Raw genomic sequence first — 25400 nt, forward strand, 5'->3', positions numbered from 1 at the left:
GCCCCCCTCCACTTGACGCTCGATGTACACACACCCTCTCTCTCTCTCTCTCGCCCAATGTATTGGCCTAGTGCCGCTCCTGGTTGACCTGCCCTTGCTGGGCTCGGCCGTTAACCATTGCGCCTAGTCTTGTAAGTCGAGCGAATGGCTACCGCTACGCCAACCTTAATCCCAAATATCAAGAAGGGTCCCCGGTTCTTGGGACCACAACGCCATCCCGTTCTCGCATGCTTGTCTCCTCTTGTCTTGCCCCTTCTCGATCTTGCTAATACGACTTTGGCCACAAGACTGACTGGGCCAAAAGGCAAGGTGACCGAACCTCGTTCTCTTTCCTCTTTTGCTCCTAGCTCCTCTCTGCTTAATTCCCACCAGCACGAAAGCTAAACCTTCTCACTCGTGGCTCTTGGCAGAAGGGAAGATACATTCACGTCGACTCTCTCTCGAGGCCCAAGGGTCTTTGAATATTAGACCGCACCGACCTCCCTGCACATTGCCTATTTTGCTTCCTTTGGGAAAAGTGCCATATACCGAGCAACACCCGCTTCCCCCCTTTTCACTCTTACACTGCGACTGCACTCATCCATCTTGCCTCTCCTGCCCCATTGTAATATCCATCCCTCGGAGGCAGAACACCTTGTATATCCCTTGATACACAGAGACATCCTGCAAGGCACGGTCTCCCCGGGAGCACTTCAGACAATCAATCACCTTGCCTCTCGCTTCGGCAGTGTCACTCTGCCCAAAATAGGAAAATACTCTTGACCTCATTGAGTCGGCAAGAGAGAGAGAGAGAGAGAGAGGCACAGAAGCAAAAGGAAAGACCAGCGCAAAAGTTCCCGACAGAGAATGACTCTCGTCCATCTCGGAGGTTTGTCATCTGAAACCAGCAGCAGAAGCAACAGTATCGACAAATACAACTTTGTCACCTCCACGACCCCCGGCGCGACATCCTCTTGCACGACGCAATCAACCTTCCCCGGGACCATGCCCTTCTTCGCAAACCACCACAGCCACGTGGAAACATCAAGCGCCGCCGGTAACACGCCGCAGACCCTCCTCCGCGGCCGCACAAGCATCAGCAGCAGCAGTAGCAGCCGGAGCTTCTCCGGGGTCAAGCAGCCGTCCATGATGACTCCTCTCTCGCGCAGCCCCTTGCCGCCCTCTCCGCTGAGCCGGCAAAGACAGCTCCAGCAAGCGAGTCGGCCCATGGCTAGGAGCAGCACAGCGACCACGACCAGCAGCATTGGCGCGAGGTCCACCACCACAACCGCCACGGCTGAGGGCAGCATCTGGACCCCTCCCCTATCGGCCTTCTCCTCGTCGCCAACTCAGGCAGGGATCCCCGCGGACAGTTATGAAAACTACTCCGTCCACAGCTCTTCTTCCCCTTCGTTGCTCAGAGAAGAAGACCTCACGCCAGCCAGCAGCAGCCTCCTCTCGTCCGGCCGCTCCAACACCCTCAAGGCCCAGACCTTCTCCCCCTGCTGCTCCCCGCCGGCGTCCTCTTCCTCTTCTGCATCCTCGCCCTTGCACAACCACCGACACCACCACCTCCTCCTCCAGCAGCAGCAAGCCGCGCTGGCCTCCTCGCTCCAGCGCTCGTGCTCCTCTCCTTACTCGTGGGCCGCGACACCGCTCTCCTCGTCGGTCATGATGGACCACCAGCAAGATGCGAAGAACGACCGCACCGAGATGTGGCTGTCGGACAACATGCCCTGCTGCGAGGACGAGGACAGCAGCGTCGTCATCGACGGCCTGCCCTCCGCGACCCAGCCGTCGGTCTATCCCATGCCCGTCCCCTACGCAGGCGCCTCCTACGACGCCGGCTCCTCCGCCGGCGGCGCCAACTACGACGCCGGTGCGGCGCCGCCGCCGTCGGCCTACCACTCCCCGACAAGCTACCTCGTCGCCGGCGACCCCTACGACATGGGCATGCACAACCCGCTCCCGCAGGACGACATGATGAGCAACTCGGAGTACGACATGGCGGCCGGGCAGAGCTACCACCACCACCACCTCGTCAAGGTCGAGGACGGCCTGCCCCGCGAGCGCTACGCCGTGCACTACCCGGAGCACCACCTCGACATGCACAGCGGCGGCCACAACGCCCATCCCATGATGATGGGCCCGGCCCCGCCGTTTGACACGCGCGCGGGTTCCGTCGCGGGCACGGCGTCAGCAGCAGCAGAGGCCGACGAGCCGTACGCGCAGCTCATCTTCAAGGCGTTCATGAGCGTGCCGACGCACGCCATGACCATCCAGGAGCTGTACCAGTGGTTCCGGGACAACACCAACAAGGCCAAGGGCCAGGGCCAGGGGTGGCAGAACAGCATACGGCATAACCTCAGCATGAACGATGTGAGTTGGTCTTTTCTGTCAGTTTCTTGTTCGCACACCACACCACCCTCAGTAGCAACAGCAGTGCTCCTCTCCTCTATGCTTTCTCGAGACATTCGTGTAGTACACGGTTCTCGGAGAGTTAGACCCGGTGTCTCTGCGCTAGCAGGGCACATGGCTCTGACACAGGATTGTGTGTGTGTGTGTGTGTGTGTGTGTGTGTGTGTGTGTGTGTGTGTGTTGTGTGGTGGTGGTGGGCTCCAGTGTCTCTCCAATTACACGCCCCGGACGTTGTCTGTCAAAAAAAAGACCGAGCTACGAAACGACACAGCGAGAAGAAGACAAGAAAACACAGACACATACTACTTACTACACACTTTAAGCTTGCACAGTACCTACACACCTCTCAAATCCGTTCCCCCCCACCTCACCCCCAAAGGCTTGATTGCTGTTACTTTCAGTCGAGATCACTACAGGGGCAACCCCAGCCGCTCCAGCTAGTCAAGTCGCTAGCACAGTCCGGGGAAGCAAGGCCTAGGGTCGATCGTCCCCCCAGCTAGGCGGTGTTGGTTCACTGGAGTCAAGTCAAGCAACGTGCCAAGCCCTGAAGAGGCCGGCTCACTTGGTCCCCGAAACAGCTCCTTTCCCAACAGAGTCAAGCCTCCCACTCCCCTGGAGTTAAAATCCTAGCGGTACATTGATACTTACTTTCACTCCACTACCAGGCCTTCATCAAGCGCGAGCGCAAAGTACCGCCGCCGCCGCAGACTACGACCAAGCAGTCCTCGTCGGGGACCTCCGTCACCACGACGCAGGAGGATGACGACGTCGCTGTCGCTATCGATGCTCCTGCTGCTGCCGCCGCCGCCGGAGCCGGAACAACAACGAGAAGCAAGACATCGTCAAACAGCACGGGGAGGCATAACTCCAGGAAGAACGGCGGCGCCGCGGCGCAGCCCAAGCCGCCTTCGGAATGGGTCCTGGCTCCCTTCGCCATCCAGCAGGGCTACGTCATCAGCACGACGCGCTACCGCAAGCAGGCCGCCAGCAAGAGCAAGGCCGCCGCCGCTGCTGCTGCCGCTGCTGCCCATCACCATCAGCAGCACCACTACCTGCCCGCGCGCGCCGTGTCCGGCCGCAAGGGCGGCCTCTCGAGCCATAGGTCCCGCGCCAAGATGATGGCCCAGCAGCAGCAGCAGCAGCAGCCGCGGAGCGCCGGCGGCGCAGAGGGCTACTACATGCGCGGCCAGCCCGCCGGCGTGTACCCGCAGGTCCGCGCCGCCTACGCGGGGGGCCACTACGGCAGCCTCGACAGCAGCGGCGCGTACGGCACCGCCCCGGAGATGGAGATGCTCGGCCTCGAGACCGCGGCGCACTACGGAACTTACCCTCCCCCGGCGGCGGCCTCGCATCAGTACCACCGGCTGTACGACTACATCTCCCCCACGGACGCTGCGCCGGAGTACCATCAGCAGCAGCAACAGCAGCAGCACTACGACGGCGGTGTGGTCGTCCCGCCGCCCGGCCTGATGATGGCCCGCGCGCCGACCGTCAAGAGCGAGTCCCTGGCCGACGAGCCCCTGACGCCCACCGACGGCGGCGGCAGCGACTTGGCGGCGCCCTTCCTGACGCAGTCGCAGTCGCAGCAGTCGTGTGCCGAGGGCGCCAGCGCCAGCGGTATGCTCTTTTCGCAGGGCAGCGCCGGCAGCGGCGGCGGTTTCCCCTACGGCCTGGGCGACGTGGTCGACGTCTACGAGGCGGGCTCGTCGCCTGAGGGCAACCTACCCCTGTTTGCGGGCGCTTCCTCTGCGGAGGACGTGGCCCAGCTGCTTGATGGCAGCAGCTGCCAGTACCCCCGGGAGTGGACGCAGACTACTCCTGGCTCTGAGGCCGGTGCTGGCAGTGTCGATGGCGGGAGCGACGGTGGTTTCTCTTTCCAGTGACCAACTGCAGTTTGTCGCTGATCCCTTTTGGCGCCGCTTGCTTGTTGTGGAGGCTGGCACATGAGAGAAGAGACTGTGTACGAGTTAGGCATAGATTGTGGTGGTGGTGGTGGTAGTGTGTTTTCTTCTGGTTATTGAATGAGGCCACTGTTCTTTTTTTTCCTTTTGCATTTACCTTTTTTTTTTCTTATCCGTCTTTCTCTTTTCCCATTCTAGCTGGCTGGCTATGTGTCTGCGTGTTCTAATCGGTCTGACTGTCTGTTTCTTTTCCTTGGTCCTGGTCTGTTCTGGTCTGTTCTGGTCTGTTTACGGGAAATCACGGCGAAACGCAAAGCCCAAGAGAGGCAAAATTGATACCTCGGCCTACCCGCATTGTACAACCTACGTGCTTTTCTTGTCTCTTTCCCTGTCAGTCTGTCTCTACCTTTGAATTACTTCTGGGAATACTTGTGTGCGGCCCACATAGACTTTCACACTGTTCACATGCAGCGAGCGAAAAGACATTTGACCTCATCGTACGCACCGTACGTCTAATGCGACAAAGCTCTCTTCTATCTTAGGTAGCTAGCTAGTCGGTCAATCAGAAATGCTAATGATACCACTCATCTCGTTTGCCATTTGCCAAGGCGCCATATGATGTCTCGTTTGGCAAGAGAAGCGAGGTACCTCAAGTTTGAGTTACCTGGGTTTGGGTAGGCCGGCAAGATGAAACGCTCTTTTCGAGAGGAACACTAGCCTCAGGGCACAATATGCACTTACAACAACCGCTGTCAAACAGGTCTCCGGCCTGAGCAACAGCAGGGTCCAGGCCTGTGCCGATTTAGCGTCTACTACCGTACTGGACTTGCGATGTGGCGCACTTTAGGGCAACAGGGATGTGGACTCGAGCTTCGACCGCCGTGCATTCAAAACTCCGAAGGGAGCCAACAACCCCAGGCCAGACGCAAATGTGACATCTGATCTTGATATCTAGGTATCTGCTTGATCGCCGATTGTAGCTTGAGAGACTGCAAAGCTAATCAAGTTGTGATCGCCAACCCTTCCCTCTTCTACATAGCTACTACACACACCATCGCTTCCTTGTAGCAACCACAACCTTACTTATGTACTTTCTTAGTCGTAACGAATTTGTTTAGGTCCCTGCTTGGAAAGCTACAAACCAAAGCAGACCAGTCAACCTCTTCCACTTATTCGCTGCCCCCCCCCCCCCCCCCCCCCCCCCCGCAGGGAAAGCCACGAGGGCTTCCTTTGTCATGTCTCGTCCCGAGACGTTGGGATCTCGCTCTAGATAGAGATACGGGGTATAGCTCGCTTCACTTTCCGTTTTCATACTAGCCATTGCCTCCTTCGCTCTCGAGATCGTCACCCTCTGATACGTCGTGCACTTCCAACGTCCACACCACTGTGCACATCCCCCCTCCTCTCAGCCCAACAGGAGCAACAAGTAGGCCCGGCAGTTCAGCATCTCCCGTCGTGTGGTCCGGGCCAGAGAGGGGCCCCTTTGCCCTACAGTAACGTAACAGAGCCTTCGCTGTCAAAGAACAGACAAGAACAACAAAGTCAAATCCACAGATGAACAAAGCCTGTAAGTCGAAGACCACACTCCGTCCTCCGGTGACATCCCCACCTCCCCCTTCCGCCCGCCCCCGGCCGTGGAATACCCAGCTGGGAACGGTTCCCGCCGCACGAGCCTACAGGGTAATGAGAGGAAGCAAGAAAAAAAAAAAGAGGGTGGCTGTTTAAGGCGCGCGCGCGCTGTGGCGCTAACCTGCCGGCCCCCCCTCGGAACCGAAAACACGCCGTGAACGGGAACGAAATAAGTTGGATTCATTAGACTTTGGCGCCGTCTCATTGCACCATGTGAAGTGTCAGAAAGGTCGCTAGCGCCCACTTGTCCCTTCTTGTGCCTACTCTACGTAGCCGGTTGGCTTGTGCAAAAATGGGGGGAAAGTCGGTGTGCCTAGGAGGTAGGTAGGTAGGTAAGTAGTAGGGGTTCTTGATGGGGAGATCTAGCATGCGACCAAGCCACCTGCCTCATACTGAGTAGAGCATGCATTGCATATGTGTGCGTCGTCTGTTGGATGCAAGAGATCGACACCAAAAACGCACATGGTTATCGTGAGCGAGCACCCACGATAGCTCAAAGGGTGGTTCACCGGCTTTCCTATGTCGTGTCGTCACACTCTCAGCGACCTTCCTTTTGCGTTTGCCACGAAGAAAAAGTGCCTTCCTGCAAGAAGCAAAAGAGTAGAGCTTCTGGCGCGCGCGTGTGCGGTGGCGGCTGAAGCGTGTGTATGGCCTCTATTTTCGGCTCCTTGCGTCTAACACGCATGTGCATCGTGGCTCATGTGACAAGAGAACGACGAATAAGGGGGCAGCCCAAAACCAATCCATCCATATCCCCTGGCGCACGAGCTACACGCAACACACGATATGCCATGCCAAGATCTCTGATCTCAAACGCTCGCAGCTAGGGACCGGGCTTGGTTCGATGCACTTCGTAGGGTTTTCCCAAAAGGGAAAACAGCACGAGGTATGGGGGGCGAGATGCTAGGGGGAAATAGGCGTGGGTGTGGGAGGGGGGGTGGATGCAATAAAGACTGGCGGCGATGATGATGTTGCGTTTATTAGCCTCTCTTTTCCCATCTGGTCTTTAAAAACAAAAAAGCAGGCGCCCATCGAAACCCTCAGCCTCTGGCCTCGGTTTCTTCCATCAATCTGGGGGACGGAGGGAAATTGGGCTGTCTTGGCAATGGGAAAGCGCAAATCCCGTTCGGAATGCTAATCTGGATGAGGCAAAAGGCGCGCTGAGAACTGAGTTGGACTTCGCCGACCTGGGAAGGTCTCATGGCCGCATGGAGTCATCATCCTGGACCGCAGGCGAGATGGCATTGGGTACCGTCCAGGTGGTAACGAGGCTGATTGGAGCCCGCAAGGCTGCAATTCCCAGTTCCCTGGTCCAGTTATGACTCTAGATGTAATAGTCTGGAACGCACAGCGAGGGCTAGGAGATTTGCGGGGTCGAACTGTGTTTCGGACAGTGGGAGAGGCGGAGTCTATTTCGAGTTGGGCCAGAACACTCTCGCCCCCTGGTGGAGGGTCACTGTGCCGTCTGACTGGCCCGGATACGGGGAGAGCTAGCCATCTGTTTCTCTGCCCTCTGCTGTGTCCTCTCTTCCCCTTTCACTCTTCAACCTGACTCGACTTGGGTCAATGAAGTGCTCGGGTTTTTGGGTCCAAATTCGCAACCCAGCTCTGGAAGTTGGCGGTCTAGGGAGAAATAGACTCCTGACTCCGCCAATACGAGGTCTGTTGGCACACCAGCGAGAGCGTTGGGTTGGGAACGAGGACCCTGCCAGCCTGTCGATACTCGATAGACACACTGATCCCCAGGCATTTCCAACACTCAGAGACCCCGGGTAGCCCGTCGGAACCGTGGGCAGGGGTTCAACGGCCGAAGGATGCCCAGAGGTGTCCGTTGTTGGGTGCTGAACCTTCACAATGCGGTGTCTTCGGGGACCGAGCATTGAAGGACATGGATGATGTGAAGGTGTCGAGCATCGAGACTCGACGTTTGAGCACTCCAGTCCAACCCCTGAGTCTCCCATGGGGCGATTCTGTTGAGCGAGGAGAAAGTCGTTCGAGAAGTCAAGAAAACGTCACCATCTCGCGGACAGGTGTCGTCAAATGGTGCAACCTTGTTGACAGGCCTTGACGTTGCCTGCGACGAGACAGGTGCCAGTGAGGCCCATGTCGTGTCACCTGTCAAAAAGGCAGTGCCAACGGCTAGAGCAGCCTGGCTCGCTCGCTGTCTTCGGAAGTCGGCTGTCATTGTCGCTCACGCTGCCTCTCCCTGCGAAACAAGGCTCAGCCTCCAGGTCACCTGCCCAAGACAGCGACATGGAGACACGGGGCAGTTGGTGCGACCTGGAGCTGGTCGTGGCTGATCACCGTGAATAGCAGCAAGACTTGCTGCCTATTCAAACAGCAGGATCATGCTAGACTGTAGACAGTCAAACTCCGGAGTGTGCGGACAAGTTCAATACACAAGTTCAATACGAGAAAGGATGACCTGGTTCATCTACCTAGTAGAACAGGCATTATTTGCACATTGGGTGGGCTTCTTACAAAGCTGCCCCGGCACATGGTCGCAGAGGCCTGGCCATCGAGAGATTTTCTGGTACGACCTCGGCGTGTCAGAGAAATGTGTCACAGGAGAGGCCGTGACGGCTATGCACACTTCTTTTTTTCCTCCCGCAGGCTTGGTGAAACAACGTTCATGTATGGCAACAGGCTGCCAAAATGACCCCTTGTGCACCTCCCCGACCTGTTAACTTCTTTGCTGGCCAGCCCCAGTTGCCCCATTGGGCCGAGGACATATGCTTCCCGCTCGAGTCTCAACAATCATTGCCAGGTTAAGTAGAGTGGGCATGCCCGGAGAGAGGTAGGGAACATGTTGCAACAGGGTTCATGAAGAGTGTGGTCCGCGGATCGGGAACGGGGTGCAGGCATGGGGGTCGTGAATGCTCAGGCATTGCCAACACAGCGATGCATGTCGACAGAACGGGACTGGGGCGCCGCCAAGAGAGTGCTGGATCTTTGCCATCATGAGCGCATCATATGGCCAATGTTTCTGCTGAATGCTAGGCCGAGACGTAATAGAAAATCTTGAGTGGCTCGAATCCCATCTTCTTGCTGCCGGTTCCCTGATAAGCGAAGGCAGGTCGACCCGGTACGCGGTAGCGACACCGCTCTCTTGCATGAAGTCCACTCGTTCCCATGCCTGGTGGCAGGGCTAGCTTCTCCCACATCAAAAACCAAGTGGTTGGAATTGGGCCGAATGGTCAAATGGGAAATGAAAAGTGCTGCTGGTCCCAGTCCCGGCCCCGCCGGGCATCGCCATGTCCGCCACGATGGAAATGTTCCTTCACTAAGATCATGAGATCGAGGCATAGCTCCCCTCATTTCGTATCCAGGTCAATGTCGGCTGTACGCATCCCAGTCCGGCACCATTTCCGAGCTACAAATGATGACGAGATGCGCTAAAGAGCGAGCGACGGCACGCGGAACACCAGCACGCATCCGGAAGAACGCATCGATGCAGACGCAGTTCAAGATAGATCAGGCGTAGACCCGCCTCGCCCTTTGCCCTTGCCCTTGTCGGGGCTTGTCGATCGCCCGTTGGTCGAGTCCGAGTCAACCCTGCTCCGGAGACAAAGGCGCTGGAGGTAGGCAGCTGAAGAATGCAGGGAAGCAGCAAAACGGAGGACGGAGGCTGCTGCGCAGGAGCTGCATTAGCCTGCAGCAGCTGTCAGTGTCCGAAGTTGAGAACTCGTAGCGGCTTCTAGGCCATATTGCCCCCTGCAAACGGTCACAGTATCCTTGGCCATTGGTTGGTGATCCTTGTGCATGGCGAGAGACACTCTCGTTCTGTCGCATTCACCGGTTTGGTCGACGCAGGCCGAGGACAGGCGAGAAGCTGAGCTGTCTGGGGGAAAAAAATGACAGGTCTCTTGCGTCTGTTTGGGGCTCTAGCAAGGGGGTGAACAGCGAATAGGAAGCTTCCGTAACGCAGAGAGAGACAAGGGCAACTTCCGATGCATCATCGGATGAGGGACTCGACCACGCCCTCGAGGCGTCACGATGACAATCGGCCGGGAGTGGTTTGTCGCGGCATGGGTGCTCTCTAGCTCTCGGAGCGACTTTGACACATCCTCAATGTCACAGAGACTTCCCTGGCCGAGTAGCCCTGCCTGCAGGAAATGCTGGTTTCGGCTCCCCGAAGTGTGCTCCTGCAAGGCGCCGTGATCCCGGATGCAGTCAGCGGTTTTTGTCGGCATACTCTCGACGTCGTCGGCATTGGTCAGCTGCCGGCGGTTATTATTGATCAGCACCAGGCAAACCGGTTGACGGGTGCGCCCACGTTGTTTGTCCTGTATGACGCCTCTTCCCTGAGTCGATCATCGTGTCGATGGCTATTGGCAGCCTGGACGAGGCGACACAGTTCCGTTCCGGACTAATGACGCACCAGACGTGGCGGAAGCCGAAAGAAGACCGACCCTTGTTGTCAGGCGAGATTACTCTAGGAGACAAGCGCATGTTCTTGGGGACGAGAAGGGCTCCTTGTGACGGGAAATCCTCATGAGACGGTTGGGGATGATAGAAAGGATTTCGCGATCTGGACGGGGCAGTCTGGAGTGTTGGAGGTGACCATATGTTAAGTCAGGGGTTCTTTCCAGTGTAGCTTAGGCAAATGTAGCGCTATTATGGAGTAGCTGTCCCCTGAAGAGGCAGCTAAAAAATAGAAGAAAATAACAGTGAACCACCATGACGCAGTGCAAATCGTGCAAGACTGGAAAATGCTTCTCAGGATAACGAACTTCACTCAAGTCTGAGAGGGTTTCTAGTGATCAAAAGCAATTGAATTAGAGTTCGATATCTATGAAGTCTATGGGCTTGCATGGCATGCTTTACTCGTCATTGTGGTACTCAAACATCGCACAGCATGTCGAGATGTCACAGAGATCACCTCGCCTTCTCTCTATCTAACCCTCAGCAAGTACAATCTCTTGCCGTTGCGCCAAAATGCCAACAGTAAGGAATGGTTGATACGATCGCCATAACATTCACGACGGTGTGCAAATGTCATGATACTAAAACAGCTCACCCCCTCAGAACTTGCGCTTCTTCTTCGCAGGTCCAGCAGCCGCCTTCCTCTGGAGCTCCTTCTCCAGCTCCTCCCGCTTCCGGTTCGCCCTCTCCTCCGACGTCTCTCGCGGCTTCTCCTCCTTGGCCCCGTCGCCGGCCGGCGTCCGGCCGCGACCCCTGGACGACTCTTCTCCGCCTCTTGCGGGCTCTCCAGCCGGCGCGGTTTCCTTTTTCTTTCCTATCTGGCCCAGCTTCTTCGGCGCAGGCTTGCTCGTGCTCTGCGATGCTGGCGGTAGCTCTGGTGATGGCGACTTTGATTTTGTCTTCTCAGCCGCTTTGGCCTTGCCGCCGCCTATCCGCCCTAAGCCTCCCTTCTTCGGTTGCGAAGACTTTGGGGGTGGAGGCGGCGGCGGGCTAGATTCTGGGTTCGCGTCATGCTCCGAGGCTGTGGCAGATGCTGCGTCGTCCATTGCGACGTCTTCAGCAGCTGGCTCCTCGGGAGCAGGCGAAGGTGACTTGGGCGGAGGAGGCGGCGGCGTGGCCTGCTTCTTCTTGCCAATGGCTCCCAACTTGGACTTCTTGGGCGCCGGGGACGACGGCTTGGGAGGCGGATTGCTGTCCGGTATCGCTGCCTCATCATCAGTGGTGCCATCGTCATCTCCAGGGACAGCCCGCTTGTTGCCTGCCTCGCGCTTTTTGGCCGACATGAGGTGAGGCGGAGTCGCCTGCACCTGAAAGTCATCATCGTCATCGGCCGGTTTTGTAGGCGTCGGCGGTGCAGCTTCGGCAGCCGCTGGAGACTTCTCCTTCTTGCGCTCGACGAGCTGCACTCCAGCGCCGCTGTCCAGGTTCTTCCACCACGTATCCAGGTCGGCCGACGCCGCAATATCCAGGTCTGACCGGTATCGCAGCCCCTTGCCCCCGAAGGCTTCTTGTATCAGCCCCTTCACATCCACCGAGTCACCACCGTGAGCCCTCTCGAGCCTTACCCTGAGCTCTGACTCCCGGAACGGCGCGAGCCCCTTGATACGGTCCTCAGCGGCCGCCCTCGTGACCTTGCGCTTGCTGGAGAGTGCGGTGAAGATGTTCTCAAGCCCGGTTCCCATAGATTCGTGCTTGTCTAGCAACTTGGCAATCACCGCGTCCTTCTCCTTTAGTAGCGACACGAGGGAGTCCGTCTCTTCCACTCTCGTGTGGTGCGCCTGGATCAGGGGAAGCACCAACTCCGTGGCGATCGCCGAGCCAGGGCTCTTCTTCAGATACACCGGCCACTTGAGGGGCTTCAGCGGCTTGGGCAGCACGCAGGTGATTCGCAGGACGAGATCGCCGTCTGCGCTGCCCGCAACCGCCAAGCTGGTACTCTCGTGGTCCGGCGCGTCCTGCTCAAACGTGGCCCGGATCTTGCCGAGGAACAGGCCCATCTGCTCGCTGTCCTCGCTCGGGTCGATGCTGGTGTCCTCCTTAAAGCCGCGCATGCAGATGGCCTTCCTCTCAAGGCTCTCCGACCAGATGTTGGCCATGTCGGTGATGTGCACCGTGTACGACGACTGGGTGAACGACGTCGACACCAGCAGCGTGGGGATGTCATGGTGCGCCACCGGCAGGGGGTGCCATGACGGGCCCGACATGGCGACGGCGCCCGTCGTTGAGATGAACAGGGTTGCCTGCGCGACTGTCGGTGCCAGATATAGAGCACGGAGAGGCGAGGCACTTGGTGGTCAGCGGTGCGACGTGACAGCGCCGGAGGGTGTGTGCCCGTGATACAGAGGGGTACCTTGCCCAGAAGTCAGCGCGACAAGGGCGAACTTGGCACGCCGTGGCACACCAGAAGCAGACTCGGGCCTTTTCACAATGCTCTGGCTGGCGGGCGGGCTGCTCTGAATCAGGCCAGGTCGGCAGCGCTCGCGGGAGAAACGTTGCCAAGATGGCACAAGCGCGCGCCACCCCGATCAAGCTCGCGTAAAACGGCCCGAAGCTTGGACGATGAGGTCGCACGTTGCCGTCTGTGTCATTGTACTGCACCCCCAATTTAGGTGCATGTCTCCTTGAGGCTATTCCCCTGCTGCACCAGAACCGGATCCGATCCGCAGTCGGAGAATACGCGAGATCGCCCTGACCAGCTTTCTTGTCACTGCGAACCAGACATAAGCACTGATGTGAGACGTCGAGGGACACAGAGCATCAAAAGGCAACTCAAGTTCGCACAAGGAGAGTGCTTTCGTTATGCTGGAAAGGCTTCCGCTATGGCAGCCTAAGTCGCGTCGAGACGAGGATCAGGAAGAGCTGAGGTGCGGTAGATAAGGTCTGCTATCACCACGTGACTCCCAGGTTTGTTTACTTCGTTTACTTCACGATGCCCCCAAAACAGCCCTGATAGGTGAGTGAGGTTAACGCAGTCGGCTATCGGGGAGGAAGATAAAATTTGGCAATATGGTCAGGTTGGAAAGTGGCGAGATTAAGCGGCAAAGGCAGGCCGAGGTGGTTGGGGTTTCGATCCCCGATGACGAAACAATACCTTCCGACAAAAAACCGGACGACAACACAGGCCACTACTCGGCGGCAGTGCGACCATGTGCGGCAGTAAATCCATTTCGTAGAAGACTCTCCTCCGGGTGGGTCTGTGAGCTTTTTGCTCTTTTGGGTTTGTTATGTATTTCTGTACGCTGGCAATTCGACAGCTTGTTTTGCCGAAAAACGAGATATGGGTCATGTTAACAACCACAACCATAACTTGACAGTTTGATCATAGATGGTAGGTATAGATGACAGGAAAATCTATGAAGAGTCTAAGCTGCTTGTGTTGTAAAATCGAATGGGTGTATACTAACAAAGTCTCTCATTAATAGAAGCAGTTGACTGGACACTAAGTCAAATAAAAGAATAGAGAGAAGAATAAATTCGTCTGCATCTTGAAATGCTATCAGCATTTCCGGGATACTATTCAACAGCACCTAAATATATCAGTTTTGTCTATCAAACCTATGAATCAAACAGCAGGATAGGTTGTCTGATAATAGTACCAAGAATGCAATATTGATTTCTCGTTGCTGGACGGTGCTACTGGACGGGCACGAATCTATCCGGCTTCAACGCCGAGGTAGATATCTGAGCACACAAAATGATGACAAACACATCTTCAGTACATTCATCTGCCCCGAATTAACCTCAGTCCATAAACAATACACTTCCATCTTACAATACCGCCAAAAGAAATGCAAGGGTATCATCCACCATCACTCCCCCCATCCAACCTACACCCAAGACCATAGCAACTCAACAGGACTCTCGTCCGGTTATCTCCTATCCTCCGTCCCAGCAAACTTGACGATCTTCCTCCTCTCCCTCTCCCGCTGCTCCCCGACCCCGACGCCGCCGGTAATCCCGACACCGCCACCCCGACCAGGACTACTCCCCATCGCGACACCCCTGCTGCCGCCTCCCATCCCGTCCCGATCACCGCCCAGCACCTCCCTCACACTCTCCACCGCCCGGCTCTGCAAGACATCGTTCCCATCGCCCCTGATCCCCGCGCCGAGAGGCAACATCCCAGACCCCCCGCTCACCCTCCGATCCCCAACAGCACCCCTATCCCCGCCCACAGAGCCCAGAGGCGACCCCTTGAACCCTCCTCCGGGAGCCGACGCGGCCCCTCCCGCGCCGGCACCCACCACCGCGCCACCACCGCGCGCCACCTCGCGCATAGACCTCGTGAGCTCCTCGCTCCGCGTCGCCGCGCTCTCGGTGCGCCACCGGCCCGGCAGGCACGGGTGCCCGCACCCGTCGAGCGGGCAGCACCCGTCCGAGAACTCGGCGCCCGTGCCGGACTCGGGGATGTGCTGCGGGTCCGTGCCGCCGCTGCCGATGAGCGGGCTGCCGCCGGACGCGCCGTCGGCGGCCGACGAGTGCCACGCCTCGAGGCAGGTCGCGTGCCCGCCGTGGCCGCAGCCGGGGCAGTACCACCACGTCGACAGCACGTTGCGGAGGTCTTCTTGTCTGTCGTCGGTGCTGTGCGGGTGGTGAGGCCCGCCGCCGCCGTGGAGCGGCGTCTGGTCGAGCGGGAAGATGTTGGACGTGGTGTCTCTGTGCTTGCAGACCGCGCAGGGCCCCATGGTCCCGCGGCACCGGTCGCATACCCAGACGGTGTCGTTCGACCTGGACGTGCGGTCGATGTCCCGGGGCTTGCGGCACTTGGAGCACAGGAACCCGACCGACACGCCCGTCTGGGCCAGGGTGAAGATGGCGCTGTAGCTCTCGCCCCAGTCGGACAGGAGGCCGCCGGGCCACCCCTTGACGCAGAGCTTGCGGAGCAGTGCAGCCTCTACAAAGAGCTTCATGCCCATGAGCCGGCTGTGGTGCTGTCGCAGAATACCACCGGCTTGGAAAGTGTCGATCACGTCATTGGGCACCAGGGGCTTGAGGAGCAGGACGATTGCGGCTGCATTGAGCGCCGAAGAGCGTGTCTCAAATGCCAAAGCTCGCGAGATGAGTGTATAAGGCTGCAGAGGTACTGGCCGCCGCTTGTGAACTTCCTTGTCGTTGCTTGTCGGATATGGAAACGCTGGGTCCGAGGGCCAGATGTAATAGTCTGACTCGATGACAAAAGGTGAGTTTTCATCTTCGATGGGACCAGAATCCTGCAGGCTTGCTGCGACAGACTCCGCATCGGCCACTTCGATTTGTGGGACGCCGCTGTTGAAGTCTTCATCGTATCTGCTAGAGAAGCCTTGGGAGGGGATGCTGCCGCTCGTTGTCTGCGTGATCATCCTGTAATCTTCATCTGTCGTATCCGTCATGCTGGTACTCGTTCGCCGTAGCGTTCTTCGTAGCAGCTGCGACGAGCCCGGCGAGTTTTGTAGCTGCTTGCCTCGTATGCGGCTCTGGTATTCGCCATCCATGGCCTCGCTGGCACTTGAGCGGCGGTGTACTGGGATGCGCTCGGGGTTCGTGATCCTTCGTGAGAGACTGCTACCCGAGGAGCTGGTCTGACCAGACTGGCCAGACGCCTGCGAGATGGAGAACAGCTGAGCGAAGCTCTCGTCAGAGTCGTGTCGCAAGGGAAGAGGTTTCTCCCTGCTCGGTGATCGAGGCTGGATCTGGTCCGAGACCTCGGGGTCTCTCCTCGTCTGCGGCACATCAATCGCGTGAACAATGGTGTCCATGTCGTAAAAGTCGTATCCCTCTGTGCTCGAGATCTTTGTACCGTCGCTGGCAAAGCTCGTGTCAGACAAGGGCATGGAATCTAGACGTTTCCGAGGCTCGATTGCCTGCGAGTGTACCGCAGCAGGCAGGTTGAAATCCTCGCTCTCCGGCACCGGCGGAAGGTCTGTGTGCGAGCCGATGAGATGTACTGGATCCGACCTCGTGCGGTTCTCGGCGTAGTTATCGACGGGCCGGGCGATGGGGGTAGGCATGTTGGACGTGCTCTCAAACTCTTCAGCCAGCAGCGATCTCAACGGTGCATGTTTGTCCAGCAGGCTTGACGACGAGTGCGCCTTGCGAGGGGTATCGTCTGCTTCGGGTATGGGGACCATCGAACCAAGCCTTGGCCTCTCCTGAGCCTGGGATTCCTTCCATGCTCTCCATGCCGGAGATTGGTTCTTTTGCCTGGACATGCGCCGTTCCAGATGGTACTGGGCGCGCCTGGAGAGCAGACGTTCCACGGCAAAGGCCAGGATACGCCAGGTCTGCGCCAGCCTAAACTGTCCCGCGTTCTCAGCAGCTCTTGCATAGTGTTCTATGATGCCTGCGACTCGTTCCGCCATGAGCGGACCATCGCGAACGTATGGTAGGCCGCTCTTGAGCGTCTCTAGGTAATGCATGGTCAGGTACTGGTAGACATTGGGCTTTGCGCCAGACGGCACGGGTCCTATGGCCATCGCCTGCTGGGACTTGAATTGCCCAGTCATCTTGAGGGTCTGTTCCAACGAGAAGACATGGTCGTCTGAGGTTGGTCCAGTCGGCGGTGTAGTGCTCAACGTGTGTACTGATCTGACGCTCGGCCTCCGCCTTCGTCCAGGTCGTTTGCGTGGGCCGAGGAAGCTGCCCACGACGTCGTCTTCCGAATCACTCCGGCTGACGCTCAGCATGGGCGCTGTAGGACTCGAGTTCTGTGGCGTCGATGGCACCGTCTCGGCTTCGCGAAGAGTAGCAAGCCGGGGCCGGCGAGCCTGAGGACGTTCATCCAAGAACATCAGGACCTCGCCTCGAGCCGAGAAAGCCATACTAGAGACAGACGTGCGGTCGAGGACCTTGGGCGCAAAGGCAACATCGCACTGATTGAACAGGCCATCCTGCCCCACGGTCCAGAGCAGATCCTGGTCGTGCCACAGTATGCCGGAGGGCGAGAAGTCGAACCTGTCGATCTCCTTGTATGGCATGGTCGGTCTCGCCAGATCCCAAATATGGACAGTGTTGATGCCGAACCGCTTCTGGCTCGTCTCATCATACGTCACTGCGACCTGCGCAGCCCGCTTGCCTTGCGCAGTCGCGGACCACTGGCCCGGGCGCCAAGCAAGATCTGCCACCAGCCCCGGGGTCGAGATCGTGTACTTTGGTTTCTGCCTCTTATCCCTCGACATATCCCACACATGACACTTGTTATCCCACCCGCCGCTGATCAGGTGCTCTCCGTCGGGATGCCACGACACCGACGTGCACGTCTTTTCGTGCGCATTGATGCGCAGTAGCGGCGCAGCGGCTTTGCGGATATCCCACTTGAGCACCACGCCTTGCTCTGTGCCACAGGCGAAAAAGAAGGCCTCCTTGGGCGACCACTTGACATGGCGCACACCCTCAGCATTGCACTTGAAGGCCTGAGACGTCCTAAAGCTCGGTCCCCTGCGCGTCTGTACCGGCTCCCTAATGTCGAACAGCCGCACGACGCCGTCCTGGCTACCAGACAGCAAGAAGGAGCCGCGGTGCGGGTTGACGTCGAGCGTGTTGACCTGGCGCGAGTCTTCGGCCATCTGTATCGTGTCTAGCGGAGTGCCGCCGGGCGTCGCGGTGCCCACGCGCGATATGTCGTAGCGGAATATCTTGCCATTCGCACAGGCCGTGAAGATCTTGCCCTCGTGGCCCTTGGCCCACTTGACATCGCGAATGGAGAGCTGGTCGGCGGTCGAGGCGGAGGACGCAGACGCGGCGCGCTGCGAGGTGATGAGGGCACGGATGTCAAGTCCCTCCTTCACGGTGAGCCCGTCGATCTTGACGATCTTGAGGATGTGGCGGCCGGCGAGGACCGCCGACTTGCCGTCCGGGGAGGCATCGATGCGGGCGATGGGGACACCGGCGTGATAGACGGCGTTCTGTGAGGCATTGGGGCGGTAGGCGGCGACGGCGGGAGAGGAGGTAATGCCGGCGGTGTTTTCGTTGGAGGTGTCGACGGTCGGTGGCTTGCCTAGTAGCTTGCGCATGATCTTGGTTTGATTGCCGATGTACATGTCAGCCGGGGAGGGAGGGAGGGAGGAGGAGAAGGAGACGAGTGAGCCGGCGATGCTGGGCGCAGCGCGGCCGTGGCCACAGACGGGAGGGTGTCGGGTTGAGTTCAGCCGGGACGGCGCTGCATCGTGATGCTCCCGTGTAGTATATGGATCAAAAGGTCGACCTTCTGTTGCAAACGACTGCGGTCTGTTTGCAGGTGGTTACACGCTTCGCGATGCTAAGGTTATCTAGCACCGACTGTGCCATCCATCAATGGATGCTGGAAGAAGGATCCAATTGAGGTTCCGGTGGGAATGACGGCCAAAGATCCAGAAGCTCCCCACTGTAGACCCCCGCTAACAAGCTCTTGGCTGGTGGAGCTATCACTCTCCACCGCATAACTACATGGATCTCGTGGCTCAAAACTTCGAAGGTATGACGCTCAAAACCACAACCCTTTCGAGATCCCGGTTGTAAAACTGAGATACAGATATACGGAAGGGAATTTTCGCGGAGGGCAGTCAATTTCAACACTTACCTTATGTATGACAGTACGCGCAAAAAAGAAGACATTCTCTGGCGCACAGTAAGGCCAAGAGAAGAGCAAAAAACGAAATCATCTGACCACGCTGGGGGTCGAACCCAGAACCTCTTGATTCGTAGTCAAGCACTCTGCCATTGAGCCACGCGGCCGTTGATGAAATGCTTTCTGGTATCTCTATTTATACAGCTCAGAACACAGCGTGCACTAGGACTGATGAACTCCTCCTGGCACAGTAGAAGAATGTTCAGCTAACATCTTTCCTGATGTTGGCTCCTAGTAGAACTGACAATTATGCTGACATGAAAGAGTGAATCTCTTATTTTACTGTTCTGAGAATGAAGGCTTTTTCACATGATTTTCTTCAACTGTGCTGCCATTTCACTTTCCAATCCTCATGTAATTTGGCCCACGCCACTACAGCCATTCAACCAGGACAGAGGGCTAAATCAGCAACGATTACATCTCACAGAGCACCAATAACATGTGTGAGCACTTCTTTGACATCAATAGACTTCAGAAGCCCTTGAAACAGACAGTTCAGAAGGTGTAGTAGTATCATCAGATGTCCCCGGTGCGCATTACTCTATGAGGCGATGGGCCAGTATCTCTTCCACCAATCACAGGCCGCGTGGCTCAATGGCAGAGTGCTTGACTACGAATCAAGAGGTTCTGGGTTCGACCCCCAGCGTGGTCAGATTGTTTCATTTTTTTGAACTCATCTCAGATGAAGTTTCTTTTTCCTACTTTTCATTTTTGTATGATTCTCTCTTCCCCCTTTGCGTCTAATCACAAGTTTCTGGACCAAGGGTTATATAATTTCAATTTTCTTATTCTCACTCCCTAACAAAATAATAACAGGTCCTGGTTGAGCAGGGAAACCGTTCCTTACAGTGTGGAGAGAAAACCTTTCCCAAGCTCTCCACCACTTCCAGCCGGATAAAAAACCTACAACGCCAGTCCCTCCCTACCTTCATTCTTCTGCTCAACTTCTGCGGAACATTTAGATTAGCGTCACTGTTCAGGACATGCCTAGAAGAAGTGGCGTACCTACTTGATTCAGCACTTCACCGCGGGTGCCTCCAGCAGAGTCACGCAATCAAGCAGCCTCAACCTCCGCACATACATGTCGTGGAGCTCCAGACGCCGACGGGAGTCGGAGATGTTGTGGAAGGTAATGAGGATCAGCATGAAAAAGGACTCGATGAGGCTGGGCGGCACGTTGCAAAGCAGCTGCCCTGTCGTCGTCCACTTCATGGCACTCGCTCCGGCGATGAGACCAAAGATCAAGATGACACCGAGCACGACCGTGACCTCATGGGCGCAGATGATACCCATCTTGACAGAAGCACGGTGAGTGATCGAAGTCTTGGGGATGTGCTCTTCCTTCGGGTCCGGGATGCCAGCGTCCATGAGGACATTCATGTCCTCCATGGCAACCTCGGCGAACGCCGCGTCCTCATACTCGTTCAGGCGAGCCTGGACATTGCGCAGCACGAAGCCGTCGTTGAGGCCTACCAGGCCCGCATACGTCCCGATCAGCAGCCACCAGTTCGAGTTGAACTGCATCAGGGGGCCGATGGCAATCCACACCACCATGACGACAATCAGGATGGCGATGCCCACCAGCGTTCCGACCACGTCGGCGTAGTAGAAGATCGCCCTCTGGAGCCGGCCGACTTTCGGTGCCGGAATGGTAACGCTGGGGTTGGGATCGATGTTGCCGGTCATGGTGCGAAGCTTGAACTCGATCGTCGAATCGACTTCGAAGATGTGGTTCAGACACTTTGCGGCGTAGGCCGAATGCCGTTCGCGGATGTTTGCCAGGAAGGCAAAGATCAGAACCATCAGCGCCGAGGTCGCCGAGTTGATGTAGAGCTGCCACTGGTCGCTCCAGTCCATGTATGAGCCGAACCCTATCCAGATGAAGATGCCGACCCAGTACAGGAAGACCGAGACGATGTGCCCCATGTATTTTGCCGCCAGTGTAGAAACCCGCCCGACGATGCTCTCTGCGGGCAGCTCGGCCGAGTGACTACCCTGCAGTGTGGCCAGCTGTGACCAGTCGACGACACGGCGGCTCAAGACCTCGCGAAGCATCCTTCGTTGACTAATGCTTCGTGATCGGAGACAGCATGCCACGCGGAGGATCTCATCGTAGCCGTTCAGCTGTTGCCGCATGAGAAGGGAGTCGAACAGATAGCTGACGATAGCCTGGACGTCCGAAATGATCACCGCCCAGTCGGTCGAGGAGCCATAGGGGATGCCAAGGAACGCCCAGGCCAGGAGGCTGAGCGAGATCAACAGGAAGACGGGCTCGGACCCGGAAGCCTGTACAAGCCAGTCGAGCCACCTGTCCAAACGACGCTCCTTTGCGAGTCTCGAATATCCCGTGACGTTCAGGGCAGGCCTAGGAGCGGTCGTGGTGATCGTGGTCACTCCCTTCCCGTCGTCGCTGGGAATCTCCGTCAAGACCTGCTGCGTTGGTGCAGCGGCCTCCACGGGCCCTTTGGCCCCAGGCCCTCTGAGAGCCTCGACACAGTAAGCCAAGATCCCCATGGTGATCAATTTTCTTTCTCGACAGGATTTCTATCTGGAACCGGAGCGGTGTTCTCATAGCTGGTCGCGTTGTCTCTGGAGTCGGTCGGAGCGTTTCACCATGCCTTGAAGCAGAGTGACGTGTTTGTTGGATATTTCCCCATCAACCTATGGAGGCCAGATTTCTTCTGCCGCAGGGCAAGCAATCATGCCGGTGCAGCTGAGTTGAGTAGTTGGCTTGATGGTCGCCAGTGTTACGAAGTTGCAAGCGAAACGGTAAGCTTGTTGGTAAGAAAATGACAATGACAAAGAACTCTCACGAATTCTTACGTGCAACACCTGATATTTGAGTATGTAGTACGAAGTATGACGATACGAGGTGAGAGAGTTGGAAATATCTCATTTATGGCTACAGAGGTATATAGTTTCTCGTTTTCACAACAGCTGAAATCGGGCTTTGCAAGCAAATCGATGGAGACCTGAAGGGCTTTTCTCTTTTTGGTTCATCCGGCCTGTAGTCACTTCCAAATAATCGCTCATAGCAGTAAAGGGGCCCCAAGATGGCCTGCCACCTCGTATATGGCGTTGGCTGCAACATGAATAAACGGGGCAGCCCGGGCAGCCCCGGGCCAAAAATTGACTCAACTCACCGGAGTCTTCACACGGAGTTTGCCGATGTGCAGAATCAAATGGCTCCCTTGAAAAGTCAGCATGGCAGGAGTTGGGCGAGGACGGTCTAGACCGCTCAGCCCTGCCCGAGAGAACCCTGATGGCTGTTGGCATAGCCACCGGCCCCTGGCTATGAATTTACGAATTCTCCAATGGTGTCAAGGATAAAGTTTTTATTCTGCCCCAGCCGAAGAAACGGCTGCCTGGATGATGAGCTCGTTAGCTCCGAGCAACTCAGCCACGGACGGGACGGTAGTTGGCAAGCCCCCGTTACGGGGGCCTTGGCGCCCGCTGTCATTTCACTTTCACCGCCATGAAGGAGGAATACCTTATCGGGCAGGTCAGTTTGACTGCATTGAAGATCTCTGCACTCCGAATGTAATATCGTCTGCATATCAATATCTACAAGCCGCGATCAGGCTATCGGGCCTTCGTGCTCCACTCTGTTGCATGCAAGTCCTTCCTGGTAGAGCATTGAGTCTTTTCACAAGACGACAATCCATTCAGCTGATGCTGCTTGCTTGCTCGGCTTGTAACTTAGGTTCTTTTGCACAGCCGAGGAGAAAATTTCGAGTCGGCGGGTGCCACATATCCTCGTCCTTGTCTTTTTAAGCTATTAGGCCCAACACTCCAATACCCATCTCGGCTGTGCTCACGCTAACTCCCCATAGACGATGAGTGCGTACCTCCACGTGGGACGTGGATGTACCTCCTTCGTGATGTGATCGGTAGAGATTCTTCCTGCATACATGCTGATGAGTTTACGCAAGGAACATCGAGTACCATAACTTTGAGAGAAGGAAGATATAGTGTTCCGACTAAGTGGTGTCCTCGCAGCAAGCCAATCTATCTTGTGACGGGCCAACTTTGAGCAACGAGAACAGGGCAGCCCCATTGAGGGCATTCCGCGGCCACTATATACCTCAATGTTGGTGGTTGTGCGTGCGGCTCTGGCTTCGTGTATTTGACTAGCTTCACATTCTTAGATTAGATCAGAGATCAAATGGCCCCCATCTCTACATGTAATGTTTTCACTCGAACTGTCCTGGGAAGGATCTTAGTTAACCCGCCAAGCATGGCATCCTGCAGTACCCCAGACTTCCCGCACAGGCCTCGCGGGTGTCAACAAGGGGCAGCCCAAGTCTGGGCCAGATCCGGCACCCGCCGGCGGGAAAACAAGCAAACAAAGTACCCACTTGGGGCGGTTTCAGCGTGATGCCGTCACTGAGTCGTCTCTCCGCGAGCTTTGCTCCGGGTCTGGGGGAGTCCTTTACGTCAGCGAGAATGCCGAGACATGGAGAGATGTCATAATGGAGTAACAGATCAACCTCTGTCTTTTTTGGCGGGACAGAAAAATATCATCAGTAGGGTCTCGAAAGCGGCCATTTGTTCGTTTGTTAACAGGTAGAGTGAATTTCTCACACAGATCGAAGCCTCAATTGCTCAGGGCTCCGTATCCTAACATCCATCGCTTTTCTCATTGGTCATGCATCTCGAACACCAGTCAAATGGGGTGTGTAAGTCGCCAGATCCCGCATCACAGACAGGAGGCGAAGGAGACAAGAACACGGTGCGCTCGCTGCGGAGGAAGCCGAAAGGGCAGGGAGAGACACCAGAACGATTTGCTCTCCCCAGACTCAATGGCCATGACTTGTTCGAGGTCACCATCTCGGAGCTCCAGCGGCACTACACAGAGGGCCACTTCACCGCGACCGACTACGTCTCGCACTGCCTCAATTACCTCTTGATCGTTAACCCCTACATCGAGGCAGTGATTGAGATGAATCCCGATGCCATCTCAATAGCCGAGAAACTCGACCAAGAGCGATCAAATGGCCATATCCGCGGTCCCATGCATGGCGTCCCAGTCCTGGTCAAGGACACCATGGCCACCAAGGACAAGATGCAGACGACGGCAGGGTCGTGGGCACTACTAGGCAGCATCGTCCCCAGGGATGCATTCGTGGTCAAGAGGTTGCGCGACGCTGGCGCGATCATCCTCGGCCATTCGAACATGAGCGAGTGGTCATGTTTGAGGTCAAAGAGCTTCTCCAATGGGTACAGCCCCCGTGGCGGACAGTGCCGGAACCCGTATAACCTCAAGAGAAGCCCGGCTGGCTCAAGCTCCGGCTCCGCAGCCGCAGTGTCAGCTAACATTGTCCCGCTGGCGCTCGGAGCCGAGACTGACACGTCCATCATTGGGCCCGCGGGCATGAACGGTGTTGTGGGAATCAAGCCGACCGTCGGCCTCACCTCGCGTTCTGGAGTCATCCCCATTAGCATCAATCTCGACTCTGTCGGCCCGCTGGGCCGAACCGTCTCGGATGCCGTCGCTGGATTGGATGTAATGGCTGCTCCCGATGAGGAAGACTCTTTCACCACGGTCCCCGAGCGAACGCAGCCCAAGTCCTACCTGTCCTACATCTCGACCATGGACGTCTTGAAAGGTGCGCGCTTTGGCCTGCCTCTCAAGGGCTGCTGGAACCTGGTCGACCCTGCCGGCAAGAAAGTGGCCGCCTCGGTGCTGGACGCGATGAAGCGAGCCGGGGCCGAAATTGTCGAAGTCGACTTCCCCAGTGTTGAGGAGCGGGTCAACGAGGAGGCCGGCTGGAACTGGGAGCACGGCGAGCCTTCCACGTCCGAGTGGACCGTCACCAAGATCGACGCCTACAACGACATGAACAAATACTTTGCTACACTCGAGGGCGGCGTGGTGCACTCGGTCGAGGACCTGATCCAATACAACAAGGACAACAGCGGCACAGAGGGTGCCGGGCCCGGAGATGTACCCGCGTTCATGGACGGCCAGACCAACTTGGAGGAAATCGCCCAGAGCAAGGGCATCAAGGACGAGACTTACTACGCCGCGCTCAAGCACATCCGCTCTCAGACGCGCGAGAACGGAATCGACGCGGCCTTGACCTACAGGGATCCCGAGACGGGCGAGACGTCCCAGCTGGACGCGCTCATCTTCTGCGACCGCGCGGGGATCGGCCAGCAGTACGCCGCACAGGCCGGGTATCCAGTCATGTGCATCCCGATCGGCGTCGACGACGATATGATGCCTGTCAGCCTGTCGGTGCAGCACTCGGCCTGGCGCGAGCCGGATATTATCAAATGGGCGAGCGCCATTGAGGACCTGTGGAATAGGGAGAAGGGGTGGCGGACGACTCCGACTTTTAAGAACCTGCATGCAAAGAACATTCCGGTGCTCAAGGTCTAGAATGATAAGAAAGCTGACTTGTATTTAGAGGAAGAAGAGGCTACAATGTAAGATATAAGATCCATAAGATACAATCGCACCA

General features: G+C 57.1%; 4 protein-coding genes across 4 annotated transcripts; 2 read left to right on the forward strand and 2 right to left on the reverse strand.

Moving 5' to 3' along the window:
* Positions 1 to 984: 984 nt before the first annotated feature.
* Positions 985 to 4280, forward strand: E0L32_003991 (uncharacterized protein; the record flags this gene model as incomplete). The annotated part of the gene is made up of 2 exons (XM_031138353.1): positions 985 to 2358; positions 3063 to 4280. The coding sequence occupies 2 exons, from the start codon at positions 985 to 987 to the stop codon at positions 4278 to 4280; spliced, it is 2592 nt and encodes an 863-aa protein (XP_030998053.1).
* Positions 4281 to 10951: 6671 nt separating this feature from the next.
* On the reverse strand, positions 10952 to 12556 carry E0L32_003992 (uncharacterized protein; the record flags this gene model as incomplete). Its single annotated transcript, XM_031138354.1, has 1 exon — positions 10952 to 12556. One exon carries the CDS (start codon positions 12554 to 12556, stop codon positions 10952 to 10954), a length of 1605 nt encoding a protein of 534 aa, XP_030998054.1.
* Positions 12557 to 14221: 1665 nt separating this feature from the next.
* Positions 14222 to 21447, reverse strand: E0L32_003993 (uncharacterized protein; the record flags this gene model as incomplete). Its single annotated transcript, XM_031138355.1, has 2 exons — positions 14222 to 18554; positions 20015 to 21447. The coding sequence occupies 2 exons, from the start codon at positions 21445 to 21447 to the stop codon at positions 14222 to 14224; spliced, it is 5766 nt and encodes a 1921-aa protein (XP_030998055.1).
* A 2134-nt stretch (positions 21448 to 23581) lies between these two features.
* Positions 23582 to 25318, forward strand: E0L32_003994 (uncharacterized protein; the record flags this gene model as incomplete). Its single annotated transcript, XM_031138356.1, has 1 exon — positions 23582 to 25318. One exon carries the CDS (start codon positions 23582 to 23584, stop codon positions 25316 to 25318), a length of 1737 nt encoding a protein of 578 aa, XP_030998056.1.
* Positions 25319 to 25400: the final 82 nt, after the last annotated feature.

This window comes from Thyridium curvatum (genome assembly GCF_004353045.1).
Source record: "Thyridium curvatum strain D216 chromosome Unknown NODE_18_length_519074_cov_76.432364, whole genome shotgun sequence".
NCBI lineage: Eukaryota > Fungi > Ascomycota > Sordariomycetes > Thyridiales > Thyridiaceae > Thyridium > Thyridium curvatum.